A 19852-nucleotide genomic window follows, 5' to 3' on the forward strand; every position below is an offset into this window, starting at 1 on the left:
CAAGTCATGGCAGGAAGCGTGAATACTACACTTCATATTTTCAGAATTTCTTTACAGGTATAAACAAGGAAGAGAATATATTCAATGCGTTTATCTCAGATGTATCAAAGCTGTATTCTCCATAGACCCCGGCCGTACACACTAGAGATACATTCAGATGCAGACACTATAAAAAGTATGTCATTTTTTTATTTTCCTTACTTAGGTGTTGACGAAACGTTAAAACTGACGTATTGGTGGTGTTATGATGTTCCTTAAAGATTCATTGTTCAACAACTACAAATAAGTTCGAACACTGCTGTTGATTGGGAAACGTTTTGTCGTGAAACGTGCGAGGTTACTAATAATGGAGCAAGAGAAATTAGGTGGTGTTGAAAAATAGTTCAAATAGATGAAAGTTAAGTCGGAAAACGGGAATACCATAAAGGTCATCGTGTGTGTGGATGGCCAATGGGTATTCGGAGGAATCGAAGAGGGCTCACGAAAAAGTTTCATATTTGCTGTTAACGATCGCAGTGAGACAAAACTTTGCTTCCGTTAATCCAGTCATACATTCTTCCAGGAACAACCATAGTCTCAGACTGTTGGAAAGCTTACGCGAATTTGTCAAAACATGGAAACTTCCATGAAACTGTAAATCATTCTATTGAATAGAGAAATGAAGATTTCACTACTAATAAAATTGAAAGGCCATTGGCGTCAGTTGAAAGCCAGTTTACCAAGTCATGGCAGGAAGCGTGAATACTACTCTTCATATTTTCAGAATTTCTTTACAGGTATAAACAAGGAAGAGAATATATTCAATGCGTTTATCTCAGATGTGTCAAAGCTGTATTCCCCATAGACCCCGGCCGTACACACTAGAGATACATTCAGATGCAGACACTATAAAAAGTATGTCATTTTTTTATTTTTCTTACTTTGATGAAATTAAAACATGGATCGATGTAAATAAGTAATTCAATCTCTACTATCAAGTATTTGTTTCTAATGTATAATATAAGACTTGAATTTTTTTTTAAATATGATTCTTTTGAAGCTAAAAATATATTTGTATATCATTTCAACTTAATAACCTGTTGATCCCAAATATTTTTTATCGCTTCAAGCTCATTTTATATGTAAATTAGATTTTGTTGAAATTACAACATAACACTATTCCATCTTTATCAAATACTATAAGTTAATTTGAATAAATGAAAATGATCAATTATATTCATTTATAACTAATAATTTTGTTTTATTTTTTTCCATATCTATACAGCATACACCTGCTACCATGAAGCACCGTTATAGAATTCAACACAGCAAATCGAATAAAATAGATGTTTATCTACAACCAAGGAGGCCGTTACCAGCACTGTATTCGGTAAACGATATAAGCTCGAACGACAAGTTATATCAATATATCAGAGATAACAAATGGACTATTTCTACATGTATGTAAAAAGTATTCATTAAGAAATTGTCTAATAACACTTTATTATTGAAATATTTCATGAATTTTTCATGTAGATTTTGTATACAACTTACAATGACCACACATCTTTTATGAAAATTATTAACATTTAAATGCTAATATTGCTTACAATCAAATTAAAATTCATAATTGGTGTTTATAAATACTCATTCTGTTTTTTTTTATTAATTGTAGATATGACTGGCTTTCATAATCACAATATCATTACCAAATGAGATTTCACATTTAGCGAATGCTGCTCAAAATACGTCAAAGTCTGAAAATACTGTATTTCAAAAGCACTGTTTGAAGAAATAAATGGAGATATATTTAATCATTTAAATATGTGGCCTTTTCAGTATAAAGAAATATTTTGGCAAAAGCCCATGACTGATTTATCAAAATTGTTTGTCAGTTGATCTTCAAGCTGATTACGATGCTTTAATGGATTTACTCCGGGTGAATACCCCGAGTGACACTCGTACCCCGAATGACACGGATAACCTAAATAAAATAGTTAACCCCGATACCCCAGCGTACAACAACGACATCTTAGATGTAAACAACAATCGTCATGATGATGATGGGTTAAGTGACAGGGTAAAGCAAGCTACCCAAGATCTTTATGAAGACATTATTTCATATGAGGATGAGGACTTGTTCAAGGTCGACGATGATCACAGACGCAGTAATGGGAATGGCGAAGAAGTAAAGATGAATGTCTTAATGCTGCCATGTGTTGATGGCATCTGATGACAATTCGTCCCGACTTCAGGAAGTTCTTCTATCTTTGGTGTCATATATATCGATGATGGACAACTCAGCATATTGGAAAAAGAAGTGAAGAACATGAAAGGTTGAACATGCTGAAAGAGAGCCAACAGTGAATCAGCTGCTTTGAGTTCGAACTATCATTCTTGTAGCTGTTTACGTGAAGATTTAGGGATTTTTAATGCTAATTTATTTTTAATTCTCCTTCTAATAAAAGTTTTTTTTTTGTTTTAAGACATAACTTTTGCCACTTGACATTACTTTTGTTTTGAAATATATATATATCTTTTGCAAAGTCTATTTTGGTATGTTTTGATATGTATATATTTCTATTGAAATTTTGGTTTTTATGTATGTGTATTTGTATGTTTTTATTTGAATTTGATATAGACATTGTGTTACATTTTAGTGTTAGATGTAGAGTAGATGTTTCTTTTTTTTCTTTAAATGTATAGATTTTGTTAGTTTTTCGTAAAGAATTGATTATAAAAATATGATTGTTGTTTATGTTGTTATTATTCTTATATTTGTTTATGTATATCGTGACATATTTATGTGTAGTGTTTAATACAGATTTGTTTTTTCATGGTAATTTATATTACTTCTCCTTGTTATAATAGTAATTTTTTTTGCTTTAAGACATAACTTTTGCCACTTGACAGTACTTTTGTTCTGAAAGATATATATTTTTTCCAAGTCTATATTGGTATGTTTCGATATGTAAATATTTTTAATGATATTTTGGTTTTGATGTACGTGTATATGTATGTTTTTATTTGAATTGATAGACAATGTTTTATATTTTAGTGTTAGATGTAGAGTAGATAGTTTTTCATTATAATGTATAGATTTTGTTAGTCTTTTGTAAAAATTAGATTATTAAAATAGGATTATTATTTATGCAGACGAAAGAGAAGAGAATATTTTGGGTATCATTCCCGTGTTTTGTGTACAATCGCTGTTTCTCTTTCCTTTCTTTTTTAGGTTCTAAGTTGTACCATGACTAATGCACTAAAAGTGCAGGGAGACCCGCTTACAGAGAGTATAAGAACTGTGATTGAATATATGGACATGTTTTTTTTATTTTATGAATGGTTCCACTGCCCATCTATATGCAAGGAAGCAAAGGACTGACTTCAACCATACAGGAGTGTTGATGACTGGCATTTCACAGTGAGTTTAATCTCCCTTACTTCTGTTGTGAAATATAGTAGTATATGTATTTGGAACACATGGCTTGCCATAATTAGGGCACACGTATCTCGTGCATACGGTCGAGTTCACATCACATGCTGATACGTGAGATCTGAACTGGATTTGACCCTGGATGAAGATAAGACGCACAACTGCACAGTCTCTGGTTCTATCCCGGTTCTGGTTCTTGTGGACAGCAAGTTGAGTTAATTTACATATAAAGTATAACACTCAAAAAATTTTATTTCATTTTACAATTTGGCGGGAAGCAGTTGAGCCAAAGCCGTATGGGATACGGTAAGATTTTATATTACACCCGATTTATATTATTTATTTGAAATACCGCGATCATTATTTTCATATATCATAAAAACCATTTTGTCACTTACTTATTCACACTTGATTTTCAACTCAATTTCGGATTTTATACCCAATTGTGATTAATCTATTTTCATTACCGTAACTTATCATTTCATAAAATATACACCACTCAGAAATTCACAACACTTTGTTCAGGGAAACTCCACTTTTCCTGCTTTGTTGTATAAATGCAATTCAGTCAGCATATCTCCCACTTCCCTGGTTACACAGAAATGAATCTTCTATTCTGCAGCTGAGCACATTTGGAGAGACTGAGTTTAAGCTTGTTTTGCCTGTAAACTGTTTGGAAGACCAGGGGCCTGTTTCATAAAGAGTTACAACTGTTGGCAACCTTGATTCTGATTGGCTACTGAGCCCTGTTACCATGGTACATGTTGCCATAATGGCAAAGTTACAACAGTTGCCAGTCCTTTATGAAATGGGCCCCTGCTCATGATCCCAACATTGACAATCCCAGTACCATTCTTTAAAGTATCATCCAATGTGAAGTGTTGGAGGAAGATCAACATGCACTGATATTTGAAGATTAAGACATGTATGTGGTGTGCAAAGCCTGTGACACAAGAACTTGCTTCATCTGGGCCCAAGCATAAAAACTTGCAGAATTTCAAACTGCGTGACAAGAGAAAGTCTCACAACGGATATGTTATCAAGTTACATGACACACGTCTGAAGATGTCTTTGATTGAAGAAAAAGATTCATGAGAGCTACATTTAGGCTTGTTTTGACTAGAAATTGTTCATTATGTTTGCATATTAACTTGCCCGGGAAATCTCACATTAAAATTTGATGCAGACGCAGAATGATATATTTTGTGAAATAAATGCCGTCAAAAAATTTCTATGAAGTATCATCCAATGAGAAGTGTTAGAGGAAGACCAACGGGCACTGACATTTGAAGATCAAGACATGTTTGTGGTGTGCAAAACCTCTGACACAAGAACTTGCTTCTGGGCCCTAGCATAAAAACTTGCAGAATTTCAAAATGCATAACAAGAGAAAGTCTCACGATGGAAATGTAATCAAGTAACGTGACACGCGTCTGAAGATGTCTTTGATTGAAGAAAAAGATTCATGAGAGCCTGGGACACAAGAATTGCTTCTGGGTCTAAGCGCAAAATGGGGAGGCTACGTTTAGGTTCGTTTTGCCTGGAAACTGTTCAATATGTTTGTGCATGAAGTCACCAAGGAAATTTGACATCAAAATATGAAGCAGAGGCAGGAGAATCTCTTCTTGTGAATTAGATGCTGATCAACAAAATTCTTTGAAGAGTTTGTGCAAAACAATATGTCCCTAGTTTGCAAAGACTTACACAGAACTTTGTTCAACATGGCTTACACAGCAATAATTGGATTAAGAACATCGATGCCATGGGTCATTACATCATAATGGAATCATGATGTCAAGGGTTTGTCTGCAAAAACTTCAGACATTTTTTTTTCAGATATGGAGCATATCTGAACACTTTGAAAACTATTGCTGAACTTAGTCGCATCATATCCTAACAATGCTTTTTTTTCTTCTTTCATATCCAGGTAGATTTGAATTGTATAAAGCAATAATCCTGGAATATCAGCCCTATTCATCCTAATAGGGCTTTCCTTTTCTTTCATATCCAGGTAAATTTGAATTGTATGAAGCGATAATCCCGAATATCAGCCCTCTTCTTTTCATTCATATCCAGGTAAATTTGAATTGTATAAAGCAGTAATCCCTGAATATCAGCCCTCTTCATCCTAACAAGGCTTTTCTTTTCTTTCAAATCCAGGTAAATTTGAATTGTATATAAAGGCAAAGATCCCCGAATATCAGCCCTCTACGAAACTTGGAGCATATAACTGTTTGCTCCAAAATGAATAATAATCCTTACAAAACACTGCTTACGCTTGAATACTTGGTAGATCTCACATATCTCTAAGAGTTAATTTCTTCCAAACCTCTGTTTTTCTCTGAAAGCAACCAACACGTGTAGTCAGCCAATGTCACTTATTCCTTGTCTTCAAGATGATCGGAACTGCGAAAAAAAAGAAAAAAATTCAAGATTCATTCCTACAATGGTCTTGCAATGTACACATTCTGATGTTGATACAATAGTTACATGTGCAACATGTGACCAGTTATGGCAAAAGTATCCCACAAAAGGTCACACTGTGTGGTTTTCAGTGAGAGGATATCAAAATGGTTTTGGTCAGAATCGTCAAATATCATTTTTTTAAGAAGGTTTTGAAAGAGTATATTTTTTTCTACACACTATACCAAACAAACCCATTTTTTTTTTTGGGGGGGGGGGAGTTTGAAAGTTTTGATTTGAACCATATTTTGTCTTTTGTGGATTTATGTTACAATTTTGTTCTTCTTCCTGAAAACAGAGTATTCCTTTTAGTTTGAACCCCAATAGTTCTCTATAATCAAGAACAGGATATGCCTAATTAGTGTGACAACTTGGAGGGCTAGTTTGATGACCCTTTCCAGGAAAACTTCATTGAGCTCTAATCCTCCCTTTGTCACCTTGGCAAAACAGAGTATAGGTGCTTCAATAGACTGGCCAACGTTATTCTCTTACATCTCAATAGCAACATTCTATGGTGCATTGTTCCCTTTGTAATGGAGGTCAGGATCATCTAATGGTAATACTGAGTTAAAACTGAGAATCTCATCTTTCAGTCAGGAGAACTTGATACTAGTTTTTAGCGAGTTTTGTGGACACATTTTGTGGATACAGAAAAGACTCAAGTAAAGAACATTTTTATGAGGAACCTAAAAAGCAAACCTGATTTAAATGCGTGTAGGAAACTCCTAAAAAACATGATTTTTACAAACTCACATCGTTTCCTACACATCCAAACCAAATAAAATAAACAATGAAATGGAAAAAGATACAGGGTAGGTTTCGATTTTGAAGGTAATTCAAAGATTAACAATAAATGAAATTGCTTAGAATTTAGTATAGGTACAACCATTTGTTTTAGTACTCTCCACACGTAGGGAAGAATTGAATATTTGTGTCTCTTTACAACTGAATACTCTAAACCATATGGTGTGCTGAAATTACACTACATCTGATGCAATGATTGATATCAAGTTTGGTGGCAAAAGTGCCTAACGCTGAACTTAAAATAAAACTTGAGTTGAAATTGCTACGACTACATATGCATGTTCAGTTTTTTTATCAGAATTTTTTTGGAAATCTACATTCAGTGTTCAAGACAAGTTCAGCAGCATCATTATGTTTTCATGTAAAAATTGAAAACCGATCTTGAAGTAACCCTTTGTGTTTATTCACAACATTGTTTCCAATAATTCCTCACACTTTGATGAATGCTAAAAGAGCACTACAGATAAAAAGACCTTGCCTGGGGGCAAGAGTGTCATACCCGGGACATAATCCCAAACCCCAGACTATCTTGAGACTTGAGTCATATACAATGTATGGCTTTGAACCACTGGACAGCATTATCTTGAGACACACACACACATGTACAAATATACTTACTGAAAATAATGAGGAGGATGATAACGACCACCACTAATAATAGAATCCGCATCTACATAATATAAAAAGATATAAAATTGAATCAGGCAAAGATATAAACCAAAGTTCTCTTTATGTGAATGATATGTAAAGTGGCAATATAAAACTAACAGGCCTCGATCCATAAAGGTGGTTCATTTTCTTCTAGGCCTTAGAATATAGTAATTTTCATATTCTCTTCAAAGCTATTCTGCCTACATGTACTTTTGACTAATTTGATTAACTCCTTTGAACTCTCTAGGAGCAAAGCCACGACATGCAAAGTCAACAATCTGCACCAGCCAAATCACGTCAATCCCATAGATTCACTGCCTTGTACTTTAGACATTTAGTAGTGGATTTTGAAAGACAAGGTTCCTTACCCTGCATTGCTGCCACCAGAAGTGTGTTCGAAGTCCCTTCGCACTAACTTTAAAGATGGATGCACTGTACATGAGATCCTCTGCAACAAAAAATGAATTAAAAAAGAGAAGAAAAAATAAATCAACATCTACAGTTAAAAGTTATATACCCCTTTCAAATCGAAACAGTCAATCCGCACTTTGCCTATCTCTGGCCCTTCTTATACGCAATAAACAATTGCCAATTCAATACCATTTGCAACAAGAAAGGATCACCAGTTGTTCTTAAAGTCGCTCTTAACTTACAAACGGCTTTATGAAACACCCACCAGGTATTTAATGGGTATCCGGTGGGAGGCGAAACCCTATGTAGTATGCCTAGCAATTGAACCTAAGAATTCTTTTTGGAATACTCCACAGGGAGCAGAGAATGCATGCATTGCGAGCAGGCATGCCAGAATCCAATTACTTGGGTAATGATGTACCTGCAGAGTGCTCAGACTTTGTTCTGATGTATTGAGCGCCATATACAAGCGGAATGTTGTTATTATCATGCATGATAATTTTAATGTACATTGTCATTGATGACTAACAGTACAGCATGTTCTTCAGGCATAACCTGGTCAACATCTATGATGTGCAGAATAGCCTACATACGTACATGATAACCGAGGATTTCATTGCAAATTTTAAGTGACAATTTATGAAACACCACTCTGAAAAATACCTGTCTTTTCTTCCAGATCTTCAAGTTTTTCTCCCCGATCAATGACTCTCTCCATATTTCCCCTCATTACTCCTACAACTTCATCTACCTGGCCTTGCACTCTATAGGAAATAAAGAAAAAGAGATCAGCTGACATATTAATCTCCAAGAAGTGCACCCATGAATGTCGCATATACATAGCAGAATCTGCCTTTTAAAAGTCATATCTTTTTGGATCAAAACCACTTGTTTACATTATGCAAAATATACAACATGTTTTGCATATACCAGCCTTTTAAAAAATGCTTCAATTTTAATAGGCGAGTAGTTGACTACGGAAGATCAACTTACACAAGGTGGACCTACAGAACTTCTAGACTGTATCAGACCTGGAATATTGAACAAAGATTTCAAACCATCACGAGTATAAAATGGAGTTTGCCAGAAAGATGTTTGGTGGATGGCATATAATCCTTAATATATGTAATGCAAAGTGAGACAATTATAGTGTCCTGCAATTGTATATTATAAAAGTTAAATATCAATTGTGGTAACGATCTCAAAACAAGTTCAAACATAATCTAATAAAATGACCACCATGTGTCTTTATGTACAAATAAAACATATGTGCAAAAATTACTCTGGAAGAAAATGTGTAATTGCTGAGAAATGAGAAAAATAAGCACAGAAGTTCATTTTTTTTTTTTTTCAAACAATATTAATACACTATCTCACATATGGCTTTTTGTGTTTGTGATCCTTTTAATAGAATAATTGGTTTTCAGGTAAGATTTTGTGATTTCACAATGATAACTTTATTTCGATGTACCAGAACTAAATCTATAATAATATGGTGGCATTTAACCTTGATTTTAAGACTTTCTCAAGAAATAATTGATTGCTGCAACAACTTTCTTTTAACCTTTAAAGAGAATATCATCAAAACACATGCAATGAAAAAAAATCTAAACATCAGATGTCAGACAAAAGTGAAAAATAAAGGTTGGATTAAACATGATTAAGTGTGGCTCATACTTTTGTATCTTTGAGTTACTCTGATTATTCCGTCCAGGTTTAGGCATTGGACTCCTATTATAGAAGAAATCTTCTTCTTCATCTTCATCATCATGGTATTCACCTAGAAGGTTTACCTAGATAATTAAGAAGAAAAAAATATTTTCATCATCTATATTGCAGAACAGTGAACTTTATTGAGTGACAATGAAATATAAAAGTATGCTTTTTATAATATACCCTTTAATCAACATGAATTGCATATTTTTAGCACACATAGCTGACATTCTTTATTACAAGCCTCAAAGAATCAGAAAATAAATGGATTTATTCATTTAGTTGTTAAATTCAGATCAAATTTCTGATTTTATCCAAGTTTGTTTTTACCTAAATCCGGTGAGCTGAACTTTTACTGCAATACAAAAAAAATGCAATCAGCCTATTAAGGCTGGCATGAAATTTCCAAAGGAAATTGGCCCAAGGGCTTTCTCAGAAGTCCACTGCCATTATGGTAGGTAGGCCAAAAAAAAATTTCTGCTAAAAAGCATTACCTTAATATATTCTTTATTAGCATTATTATCACAGGCATTGCTCAAAACCTACCTCAAGATTTCCTAAATAGTGAAAAATAAGGCTGGAAATGCATGTATGCATATTGGTGCATCCCTATATGCTATACTGTGTGGGCTAGTAGCTAAAAATAGGCATTGTAAGTCTTTATGCTGACCTAGGACTGTGTGAGCCTCTGAGAGGAGCCGTGGAAACATGTCACATCAATAGGTAATCAATTTAGCTGCCAGAAAATGTGAAGATGTCGCTAAGTTTAAATAAATTGTTCACTCAAAATATAGAAAGAAAGTTTGAGGCCAACTCACCTATTGACTTTTTGGGACACATGTCTACAGCACAAATCTAGTGCCATTGCCTAGCCTAATTATGGCCATATGCAATTCTTATACATGCACATTGCTCAGACTATCAAGTTTCTATGTTACATGTGCATTGTACAGTATTCATATTGTGCAATGCATAATAGCTGAATCAGTTGTTACAGCCATTCACATTGTAATCAAAGTATATTTTCCCTGCAAGAGTAGGCCTACTAGAGCCTAAGTTATTTGAATATCATAGGGTAGGGGGTTATACAATGATACTCACCCTTTCGATCTCATCAGCACCTGCAAGGTCTCCGCTTCGGAGGTGACGTTTAAATTTTGGAGGCATTATCAATGATTTGCAAGGCTACTGTACCGACATTTTCTATAGGAAGAATGGCAGACTAATAAATACACTTGTGGACTTGATCTGAAGAGAAGAGAGAAAATGAAAAACCAGAACAGAATGAAAATAATAAATACCGGTATGTAAAGTCGGTATTAGATTACTGTATACAGGTGCATAGCCAATATGGGAGTCTCTTTAGCTCCAAATTGGAAGACATTCTCCAAGTTTATAGCCTATATATTTGCTATGCAAAGAGATAAAAGAAACAACATCAATCAAGGCAATTTTTTCTAAACAAAAACTTTGTATCACTGAGCTAAGAAGCCCATTTGTTTGGTGTGTAGAGGATGGAAAATGGTGCAGTATCAAAGATACCATAGAATTTAATAGTTCTAATAATAAGGAATAATTTTTCATACTGAAGGTATTTTCTTGTCAATATTTCCTACTCCCACAAAGAGGGAATGTCATGGACAATATCGGTAGACACATACGTCTGTATCCAGTCCAGAGCATGAATAAATATCTGATGGCAAAAGACAGTCTCTTCTTTCATCCTTTCTCTTTCAGAACAACAGACAAGACAGAAGAGGAGAATCACTTGTAATATGGCTACTACAACTACAAGAAGACAGATACCTATGTAGGCAACTCTCATGACATTTCCTTCCTTTTTTCCCAAGAACCTGCATTGGATGGGAAAATAAATAGACATGCAAGGTGTATCCTTGAGGCACAAAGGTCAGAGCAAGTCAGTTGGATCGGCTGGAAGGCACATTCAGGAGTACAGGCGCAAAGTCTCTCTTTGACTTCCATGTTTGGCAAGTGGAAGGAGATACCCTAGTCAATAGTCTTTGGCTTCGCAATGAAAGGGGAGCTCCTGCACTGACAGTATCATCCTTGACGTTAGAATCCTCAACCAATCATGTAAATAATCCGTACCTATGTGCAGTAGAAAAGGTAGGTCCAGGCTCACTGAATATTGAAGGAAAAGTTATCAGTATCTCTTTAACATTCTAAATCTGTCAAGAAATCACCAGGTAAGAAATCTATCACAGCAAAGGCAGCTACATTAAAACTAACAGAGAAATGGAGGAAGGAAATAGGTGTTTCAGCCATTGTATAATTTTTATACTTAGCGTTCAAAAACGGGATCTGGCAGGGAAAGAAGAATATCCTCCCTAAATCAGTTATTTAAGGACGTTCCACAGTTATGTTTGTGCGCATTATGATCTGCGCATAGTTTACACTCTGCGCGCTGACGTCACAATGGATGAACAGGTGATTAATTAGCTGCGGGTATGAGCTGATTTTTCTCATCTTCTGTACTTTAACTGCAGATCCGATGCGTTATTTCATGAAGATTCAATTATTCCATGGACCATTCAAAAAAATATTCTCTACAATTTCAAAATACTTTACTCTGCAGTGCTGCCAAGAATCACGAATATTACCCCGAGTTTGAATAAATGGTAGAGTGGTTTTGATTTTTTATTCACATAGATACTAAGCATTCGGCGCATTTTTGGTGTTTTAAAAAGCACATTTGCTCTATTAAAAATGCTGATAGTTTAAAAACAAGCACATGAACCCCTATTTTTTAATGTTTGTACCTCTTAGGTATACCTTCCTCTACAACTCTGCAAATTTTGGTGAAAATGACATGGATTTTTAATAAAGTGCAGCATTTATTGTACGTTTGTAGTTTGTTACTGAAATTTTACATTTTTTAGATTGGGATTTTGTTATCTTTTACGCCATTTTTAAGAACTGACAGTGCTGTTAAACTTAAAATTGCAAACAAATAGCACTATAAATAGATTCTCCATTCTAAGGATACAATTATTAACTCTCTTGCGAAATTTGATGACTTTTTCATGTATTTTGACTGAGTAATAGAGGTTTAAACTCATTATAGTAATCTTGGGCGGTCTAAAAATGCCAAATTCTTTTGAATTCGCAATTCTTAAAAACATCAATTTGGGTGAACTTCGAAGCTCTATAGCAAAAAATCAAGCACATGGACCTATGTTAATTTTTGCATATTTCGAATATTAAGGTTCTAAAGTATCTATGTGCAGTTTGGTGAAAATGACATGGATTTTACTTTAACTGTGGAACGTCCTTAAGGTACTTGTTGGGGGTTATCATGTTAGATGACCAAGGAAGACCAGACTCTGCCTTAATCAAGTTTTCAAATAGGCATTTAAAAAAATGCAAAAAAAAAAAAAAATTGAATCGGCTGTATCTTGGCAACCACTGGTCCAATTTTGACCATCTTGGTGTCATTTTGAATCATTTTTAAAGGCCTTTTCATTGGCCATCATGAACATCTGAATTAGATCTAGATAATTTGAATTTTTAGGTTGACATCCCTACTACAATACAGGTGCAGGTGAAAAAATTGAGATGGAGGATGAAACATTGCAATTGCAATTAAAGGACAAGTCCACCCCAACCATAAGTTGATTTGAATAAAAGAGAAAAATCCATCAAGCATAACACTGAAAATTTCATCAAAATCAAATGTAAAATAAGAAAGTTATGACATTTTAAAGTTTCGCTTAATTTCTCAAAGCAGTTTATGCACATCCTGGTCGGTATGCAAATGAGGAGACTGATGACGTCATCCACTCACTATTTCTTTTTTATATTATTATATGAAATATTCTAATTTTCTCATCACTGTCAAGTGAAACAAAGATTAATTCCTCCCTGAACATGTGGAATAAGCATTGTTTATTGTTCAGTCAAGTTGGTCTTCATTGTCAAATCTGTAAAAAATCAAATATTGTACATGTATTATTCAAATAAAAAACAAAAAAAATAGTGAGTGATGGACATCAACTGTCTCATTCGCATGTCACTGAGATGTGCATAGATCTATATTAAACTATTTTGTGAAAAATAAGAGGATCTTTAAAATGTCATTACTATCTTATTTTAGTTTTACATCCGATATTGATTAAATTTTTAGCGTATTGCTAGTTTGATTTTTCTCTATTTATTCAAATCTTCATTTTTCTGGGGTGGACTTGACCTGCAATTAAAAGTAGACAAATTATGCAAGCTACATCACAAGCTGCTACATTCAACAAACATTTGCTACAAATTTCATTTTGCGAAGAGCCGTTTTAGTTAGAACAAAAAATATTGACGCAAAACTCAACTTAACTAGATCTAACTCTAGTCTAAACTATTCTAGATTCTAGGCCTAAACTTTAATTTACTAAATTATTGAAAGAAATCAGTTAACGTTGCATTTTGTCGATGGTCCAGCTCCCAATTGGCAAGTTTCTTATGCACGGCACGGCATAGACCAAAAGCTTTGGTCTCTGAACTTGGTTGTTCCGCTGAACTCCGTTGGCTCCACTCAGTGACTCACCAATTAAAGAGACCAAAGTTCTAACTCGATCTGTACAGGGACTCAATGACCATATATGTTTATACATTAAGTTCGGATGAACCAGGGAAGTGGGAGGTGCACGACAGCCGTAGTAAGTACAAAGCTAAAATGCTGAGACATCAAGGGTTCTACAAGAATATATTTATTGACCCTGACCGAACACCCTCTGAAAGAAAAACACACAAACTGATGCGGGATGAACTCAAAATGCGTAGGGCCAATGGTGAGAGATGTATAATTCGTGGAGGTAGAATTGTGAATATGGGAAATGTTCACAGATCCAGCAATCCATGGACTAACTCATATAGCTCAAACACACAAAGCCCTCAACCAAAGCAATCTGATGTTGAAAGTATTGACATATCAAGCAATGATGACATGCGGTCACACAAACACCTGACCAAACCTAGCAGAGAGGGAGATGAGTATAGTGACTTCCCAACATTAAATGAAAGTACACATATTGATGGGCGGCAGATGTCAGACATCCCTAGGATTTTGAAGCGAAGTGAGGTGAACACTAGTCCCAAGGTGCAGACAGGCAATGAAGGGGTCACTGCTAATACCCCACAGACTGGAAAAGGACATGCAACCCTAAACGAAACTGAACTAAATAGCAACATGGATTCAGTTAACTTACCACTTGGCAATGAGCAGCGTCAGTTAAATGTAACTACAGATTTCGACCATGACACTGATCCTTCAGAAGAGAAGCAGAGTGAGCAGTTGAAAACAGTTAGGAATTCTAATATCAACTACGAAGGTTCAGATGATCCCAAGACTCAGAATTCCACAGATACTGATAAAAATGTGGAGCTGTGACTAGACCTTACACCACTTTACAACAGCAGTGAAGATGTTAGTAACTGTAATGAAACTGATGATTTTGATGATGAAAATGGAATGTATTATCTTTTAAGTAACAATGGATCAGTTAATAGAATTGATGAAGATGATGGATGTACAGTAAACAATGTAGCTAGAGATGGTAACATTGGATTGAACACTGAGCGGAATGAAAGTGATATTGAAGTTGATAGGAGAAGAACGTCACATGAATACAATAGCAGAATGGAAGTATTGTCATACGAAGTGACTAACAAAGAACTTGCCACAAATGGAGATAACCAGTCTACTATCACCAATAATAGAAGGAACCTACATGAATGCATTCAAACAGATGGTGCGTGTTCATACAGAGGAAGGAGGGAACAACTCGCCACAGATGGGAACAAAGGTGCCACAAGAACATGTACTTGGAAATCCAATGTAAGCAACAACATATCCTTATTCACCCTGGATAGTGAATTTGATAAATATACCGATGATGCGACTAGAGATATGGATGAAACTGTGACATCTATCACAAGTGGTGGTGACAGTGACTGCTCTACTTTGACCTCAACTGTTGATGATGATGAGTGGCAGGTAAACTCTGATAATGAAACTCAGCAAGAACAAACAATACCAAATAACAGGAAAAGAGGTACACTGAAGGCATACTACACAAATTGTGATTCTCTTTTAAATAAGCGGAATGAACTGTTAATGCTTCTTGAAGTACACAAAGTGGACTTGGTCTTTCTGACTGAGATCTGCCCAAAGAATGCCAAGAATCCACTTAATGAACAGGACTTATATTTAGATGGATATGACATACACTCCAATCTTCCAAATGGAAAGAGGGGTGTTGCTATTTATGTTTCTCATGAACTACGCCATCTCATACGAGACTGTGATATCCAAACAGGATTTGAGGAGTCTGTGTGGATAACTCTGCGGTTGTCTGGTTCAAAGAAACTTCTTGCTGGATGTATATACAGAAGTCCATCTGTCAGCAATCACAACCAGCTACGTGATCTCATGCTTGAAGTCTCCAATAAGAACTCAGCCCACCTTTTGATTGCCGGGGATTTCAACTATCCTCACATAGACTGGGAATCCTGCACTGGAAGAAGCAACACAGATATAGAGTTCATAGACACCATTGCCGACTGCTTCCTACACCAGCATGTCCATTTCCCAACAAGACATAGAGTAGGACAAAATGACAGCACCCTGGATTTGGTGTTCACTAATAATGACCATTTGATTGATGATATTGAATCACTGCCTCCTCTTGGATTGAGCGACCATCTTGGGCTTATTTTGACCATTACACTCTCAGCCCCAGAAAAAGAAACACAGTTTCCCAAACTTCAGTTCAGTCTTGGACAATACCATGACATATGTGAGGAGCTTGATAAAGTTGAGTGGGAACAGTCAATGAAGGACATGGATACTGAACAGTCCTGGTCATTCTTCCATACAATCTTGACAGACATTATGAAGAAACACATACCGTGTTCTTCATCACGGCGACGTAAGAAAAAGCATAGATGGATGAACAATCAAGCACTCAGACTGCATGGACAAAAGCATCGTGCATGGCAACAAGCCCAAGTCACTAAACACCCAACTGACATTGCTAGAGCTAGGAGACTAGCAAAGGCTCTTCAATGCCTCACAAGAGATCTGCGAAGTAACTTCGAAAAGGACCTTGCGAAGAATGTGAAGACGGATCCAAAAGCATTCTGGAGATATGCATCTGATAATCTAAAGACCAGAAAGGGGCTTCCTGATCTCAAAAAGACGGATGGTACCTTCACTTCAACAGATGAAGAGAAAGCCGAAATCTTGAATGCTTTCTTTGAGACAACATTTACTGAAGAGGACACTTCTTCCATCCCACAGCTTGAACGCAGACAGTCAGCTGGATGCTTATCTGCTCTAGACATAACCCCAGAGGATGTACATCGCAAACTTGATCTGCTTTCCAAATTTAAGAGTGCTGGACCGGATGGTATCCATCCTTGCATTTTACGGGAAACGGCACCTTCAGTGTGTACACCATTGGCCATCATCTACACTAAGTCGTTCAAAGAAGGCAAGCTTCCTTCAGCATGGAAAGCAAGTCACGTTGTTCCAGTTTACAAGAAGGGAAACAAGTCTGAAGCCACTAATTATCGACCAATAAGTTTGACTTCAGTACCCTGTAAGATCATGGAGTCGCTGATCAGAGACAAGATCGTTGATCATCTGATGGAGAATGAACTAATCAGCGATTCCCAACATGGATTTGTCCCAGGTAGATCAACTGTTACACAGCTGCTCCAGACACTAGAGGACTGGACATCCTTACTGGATAAAGGTGAAAAGGTTGATGTTGTCTACCTAGATTTTAGAAAGGCCTTTGACAGTGTACCCCATCAACGTCTTGTGGCAAAACTAGATGCATACAACATTCAAGGGAGCTTCAAAACTTGGATTGCTGATTTTCTCAGTGGCCGAACCCAGAGGGTAGTTGTAAACAATGCCAGATCTCAGTGGTGCACGGTAAAGAGCGGGGTGCCCCAGGGTAGCGTGCTCGGCCCGACATTGTTTGTGTTGTACATCAATGATCTTTCTGATGTTATGGAATCCACTCTAAGGATCTATGCAGACGACACTAAGGCCTTCTCTTCTGTCTCCTCTCCAAATCAATGTGAAGTTTTTCAAGCAAGTTTGCACTCACTGATGGACTGGTCCTCAAAGTGGCAACTTCAATTCAACACTGACAAGTGCAGTGTTTTGCATCTTGGATCAGGTGACCAAAGAGAGCACTACAACATCGGGAGTACAGCACTGAATGCAGTTAGAGAAGAAAAGGATTTAGGGATCATCATTGACGACGATCTAAAATTCCACAAGCAAGTGTCAAATGCTGTCAATAAGGCAAACGGGGTACTAATCAGCATCAGACGTACTTTCCAGTGTCTTGATTCGACCACTATCCCCAAACTATTTAAAGGGTTAGTGCGGCCACTCCTGGAATATGGAAATGTCATCTGGTCACCACAGTACATTGCTGATGCTAAGGCTGTCGAGAGAGTTCAGAAGAGAGCAACCAAAGTAATCTCCAGGATCAAACATCTTCCATACAAGGAAAGGCTTAAACACCTGAACTTACCATCCTTGGAGTACAGAAGAAAGAGAGGTGACATGATTCAAGTGTATAAGATCACTCATGAAGTCGACAGGCTTAACCCAGACCACTTTTTTCAGCTAGCTGACAGTACTACAAGAGGTCATAGGTTCAAACTTGTAAAGCCAAGATGCAGAACAAATGTGAGAAAGCAAGCTTTTAGTCACCGAGTAGTCAATGATTGGAACTCTCTCCCAGCTGAGGTAGTTGAAGCTCCCACAGTAGACACCTTCAAAATCAGGCTAGACCGACACTGGAAAGATAAGCATTATGATTCCCACTACTCTTAACTGGATATGAGAAGTCAATTTTCACCAACTTGCCCCACTGCCTCCTTAAACTTATTGAAACTTATTGAAGCATGAAGGAAGCTGACAAAATTAGAAGATAGACCTGGAAGCTCGACTGCTAATTCAGCATTCTTCCAGTATTTGCGGTAAGGTAAGGTAAGGTAAGTCACTGGTTTTTTTTTCCTTTTAAGTTTATTTTTCCCTGTTTTGGTGCATTTCAGGCCAAAACGGAATAATAATCTTTATTTTGGTCCAGTTCTTTTTATATATTTTCATGAAATAAAGACAGAAATCGATGAGCCCCATCGGGGGGACTTTGCACTGTTAGCTCCCTAATGGCAGCTGCACGATCGCGAGCCATCACAGTGTACATACAAAGAGAAATAAAAAATTTAAAAAAATGTTTAGGCCTAGGCGGTAGGCCTACTTTAAATTAAAAAAAACTCGAAACAGACGGCTGCCAGCTATCTTGTCTAGGCAGAAGGCACGGCACAGAATGCCAGAAATATTCCCTGCATTATTTTCAGCCATCATTACATCACGTTAGTCACACTCAAACACTGACAAATGAAACAAATCAAGACAAGACACACTTGTGACAGGCAGTGGAACTGCAGTGCAGTGGAAGTGCTAGTGCCAGTGGTTGCACTTGCAATGAACTAACCCAGAGAGCTCCCGCCCGCGCAGCGGGCGGGAGCCCAGAAGCTTACCGTGTATTTTACCATTGTCACCGGACTAGGGTTATTTATGGTCTAAATATTTCTCCAAATGAATTGTGAAAACGGAAAGTATATATGGATGAAGGTCTAACGAGTGGCAGATTCCTGACATCTGGGCACAGTCTGGAACCTCAAAAAAACGAAAAGTTCTCTCCTTCTACCCAGTCTCGATCGGCCATTTTGTTACAATTTTTAACAAAAATGGCCGATCGAGACGGGGTAGAAGGAGAGAACTTTTCGTTTTTTTGAGGTTCCAGACTGTGCCCAGATGTCAGGAATCTGCCACTCGTTAGACCTTCATCCATATAATCGTGGTAATTCTATACTTTCTGTTTTCACAATTCATTTGGAGAAATATTTAGACCATAAATCACCCTAGTCCGGTGACAATGGTAAAATACACGGTAAGCTTCTGGGCTCCCGCCCGCGCAGCGGGCGGGAGCTCTCTGGGTTAGCAATGAACATGCAGTGCCAGAGTCGCCGATCGACCAGGGCCCGGGTCGCCGGCCGTGCGTACGGTTGCCTGGCTTCGCTTCAGCTAAATAGTAAATGATCGGGGATCAGTCGACTCGAGTCGATCGACTCCGAGTACGATAGCTAATCAGTACAGACTGTGAATGAAATCAAATGACTAATTTTCTATGTCATGAATTTAATGAAATGTGGTAAATACCCACCTTTCACTCAAATGAGAAACATTCTGCAGAATTAAATGCTTGTTTTCATAAAATAAAGTTTCCAACTCGATCTACGTCTGTCGTCTTCGGCCTCCGACTAACTGGTATTGGTAACGTAGATGGCGTATTCCTC

At 36.7% G+C, this 19852-nt stretch overlaps 1 protein-coding gene across 2 annotated transcripts; it reads right to left on the minus strand.

Annotated features, from left to right (window-relative positions):
* Positions 1-2462: 2462 nt before the first annotated feature.
* On the minus strand, positions 2463-19849 carry LOC129278349 (vesicle-associated membrane protein 4-like). Of its 2 annotated transcripts, XR_010295855.1 has the most exons (8): positions 19720-19849; positions 10559-10705; positions 9422-9537; positions 8408-8508; positions 7702-7781; positions 7301-7352; positions 5554-5821; positions 5172-5317 (listed from the first exon to the last, which is right to left on the minus strand). XR_010295855.1 is itself a non-coding variant. In XM_064110361.1 (7 exons), exons 2-7 carry the CDS (start codon positions 10622-10624, stop codon positions 5790-5792), a joined length of 447 nt encoding a protein of 148 aa, XP_063966431.1. In that variant the 5' UTR covers positions 10625-10705; positions 19720-19834; the 3' UTR covers positions 2463-5789. The 2 variants fall into 2 exon arrangements, 1 of the variants encoding a protein (XP_063966431.1); XM_064110361.1 differs by having other exon boundaries at positions 2463-5821; positions 19720-19834.
* Positions 19850-19852: the final 3 nt, after the last annotated feature.

Source organism: Lytechinus pictus, chromosome 15 (assembly GCF_037042905.1).
Source record: "Lytechinus pictus isolate F3 Inbred chromosome 15, Lp3.0, whole genome shotgun sequence".
Lineage (NCBI taxonomy): Eukaryota > Metazoa > Echinodermata > Echinoidea > Temnopleuroida > Toxopneustidae > Lytechinus > Lytechinus pictus.

Bases quoted from the DNA above. Each gene is read 5' to 3' on its own strand.
- LOC129278349 (XM_064110361.1), bottom strand. From the start codon at position 10,624: ATGCCTCCAAAATTTAAACGTCACCTCCGAAGCGGAGACCTTGCAGGT. The intron at 7,782-8,407 runs GTATTTTTCAGA...TTTTTGTTGCAG, and splicing joins AGATCTGGAAGAAAAGACAG to AGGATCTCATGTACAGTGCA. The intron at 7,353-7,701 runs GTAAGGAACCTT...TATATTATGTAG, and splicing joins TCTGGTGGCAGCAATGCAGG to ATGCGGATTCTATTATTAGT.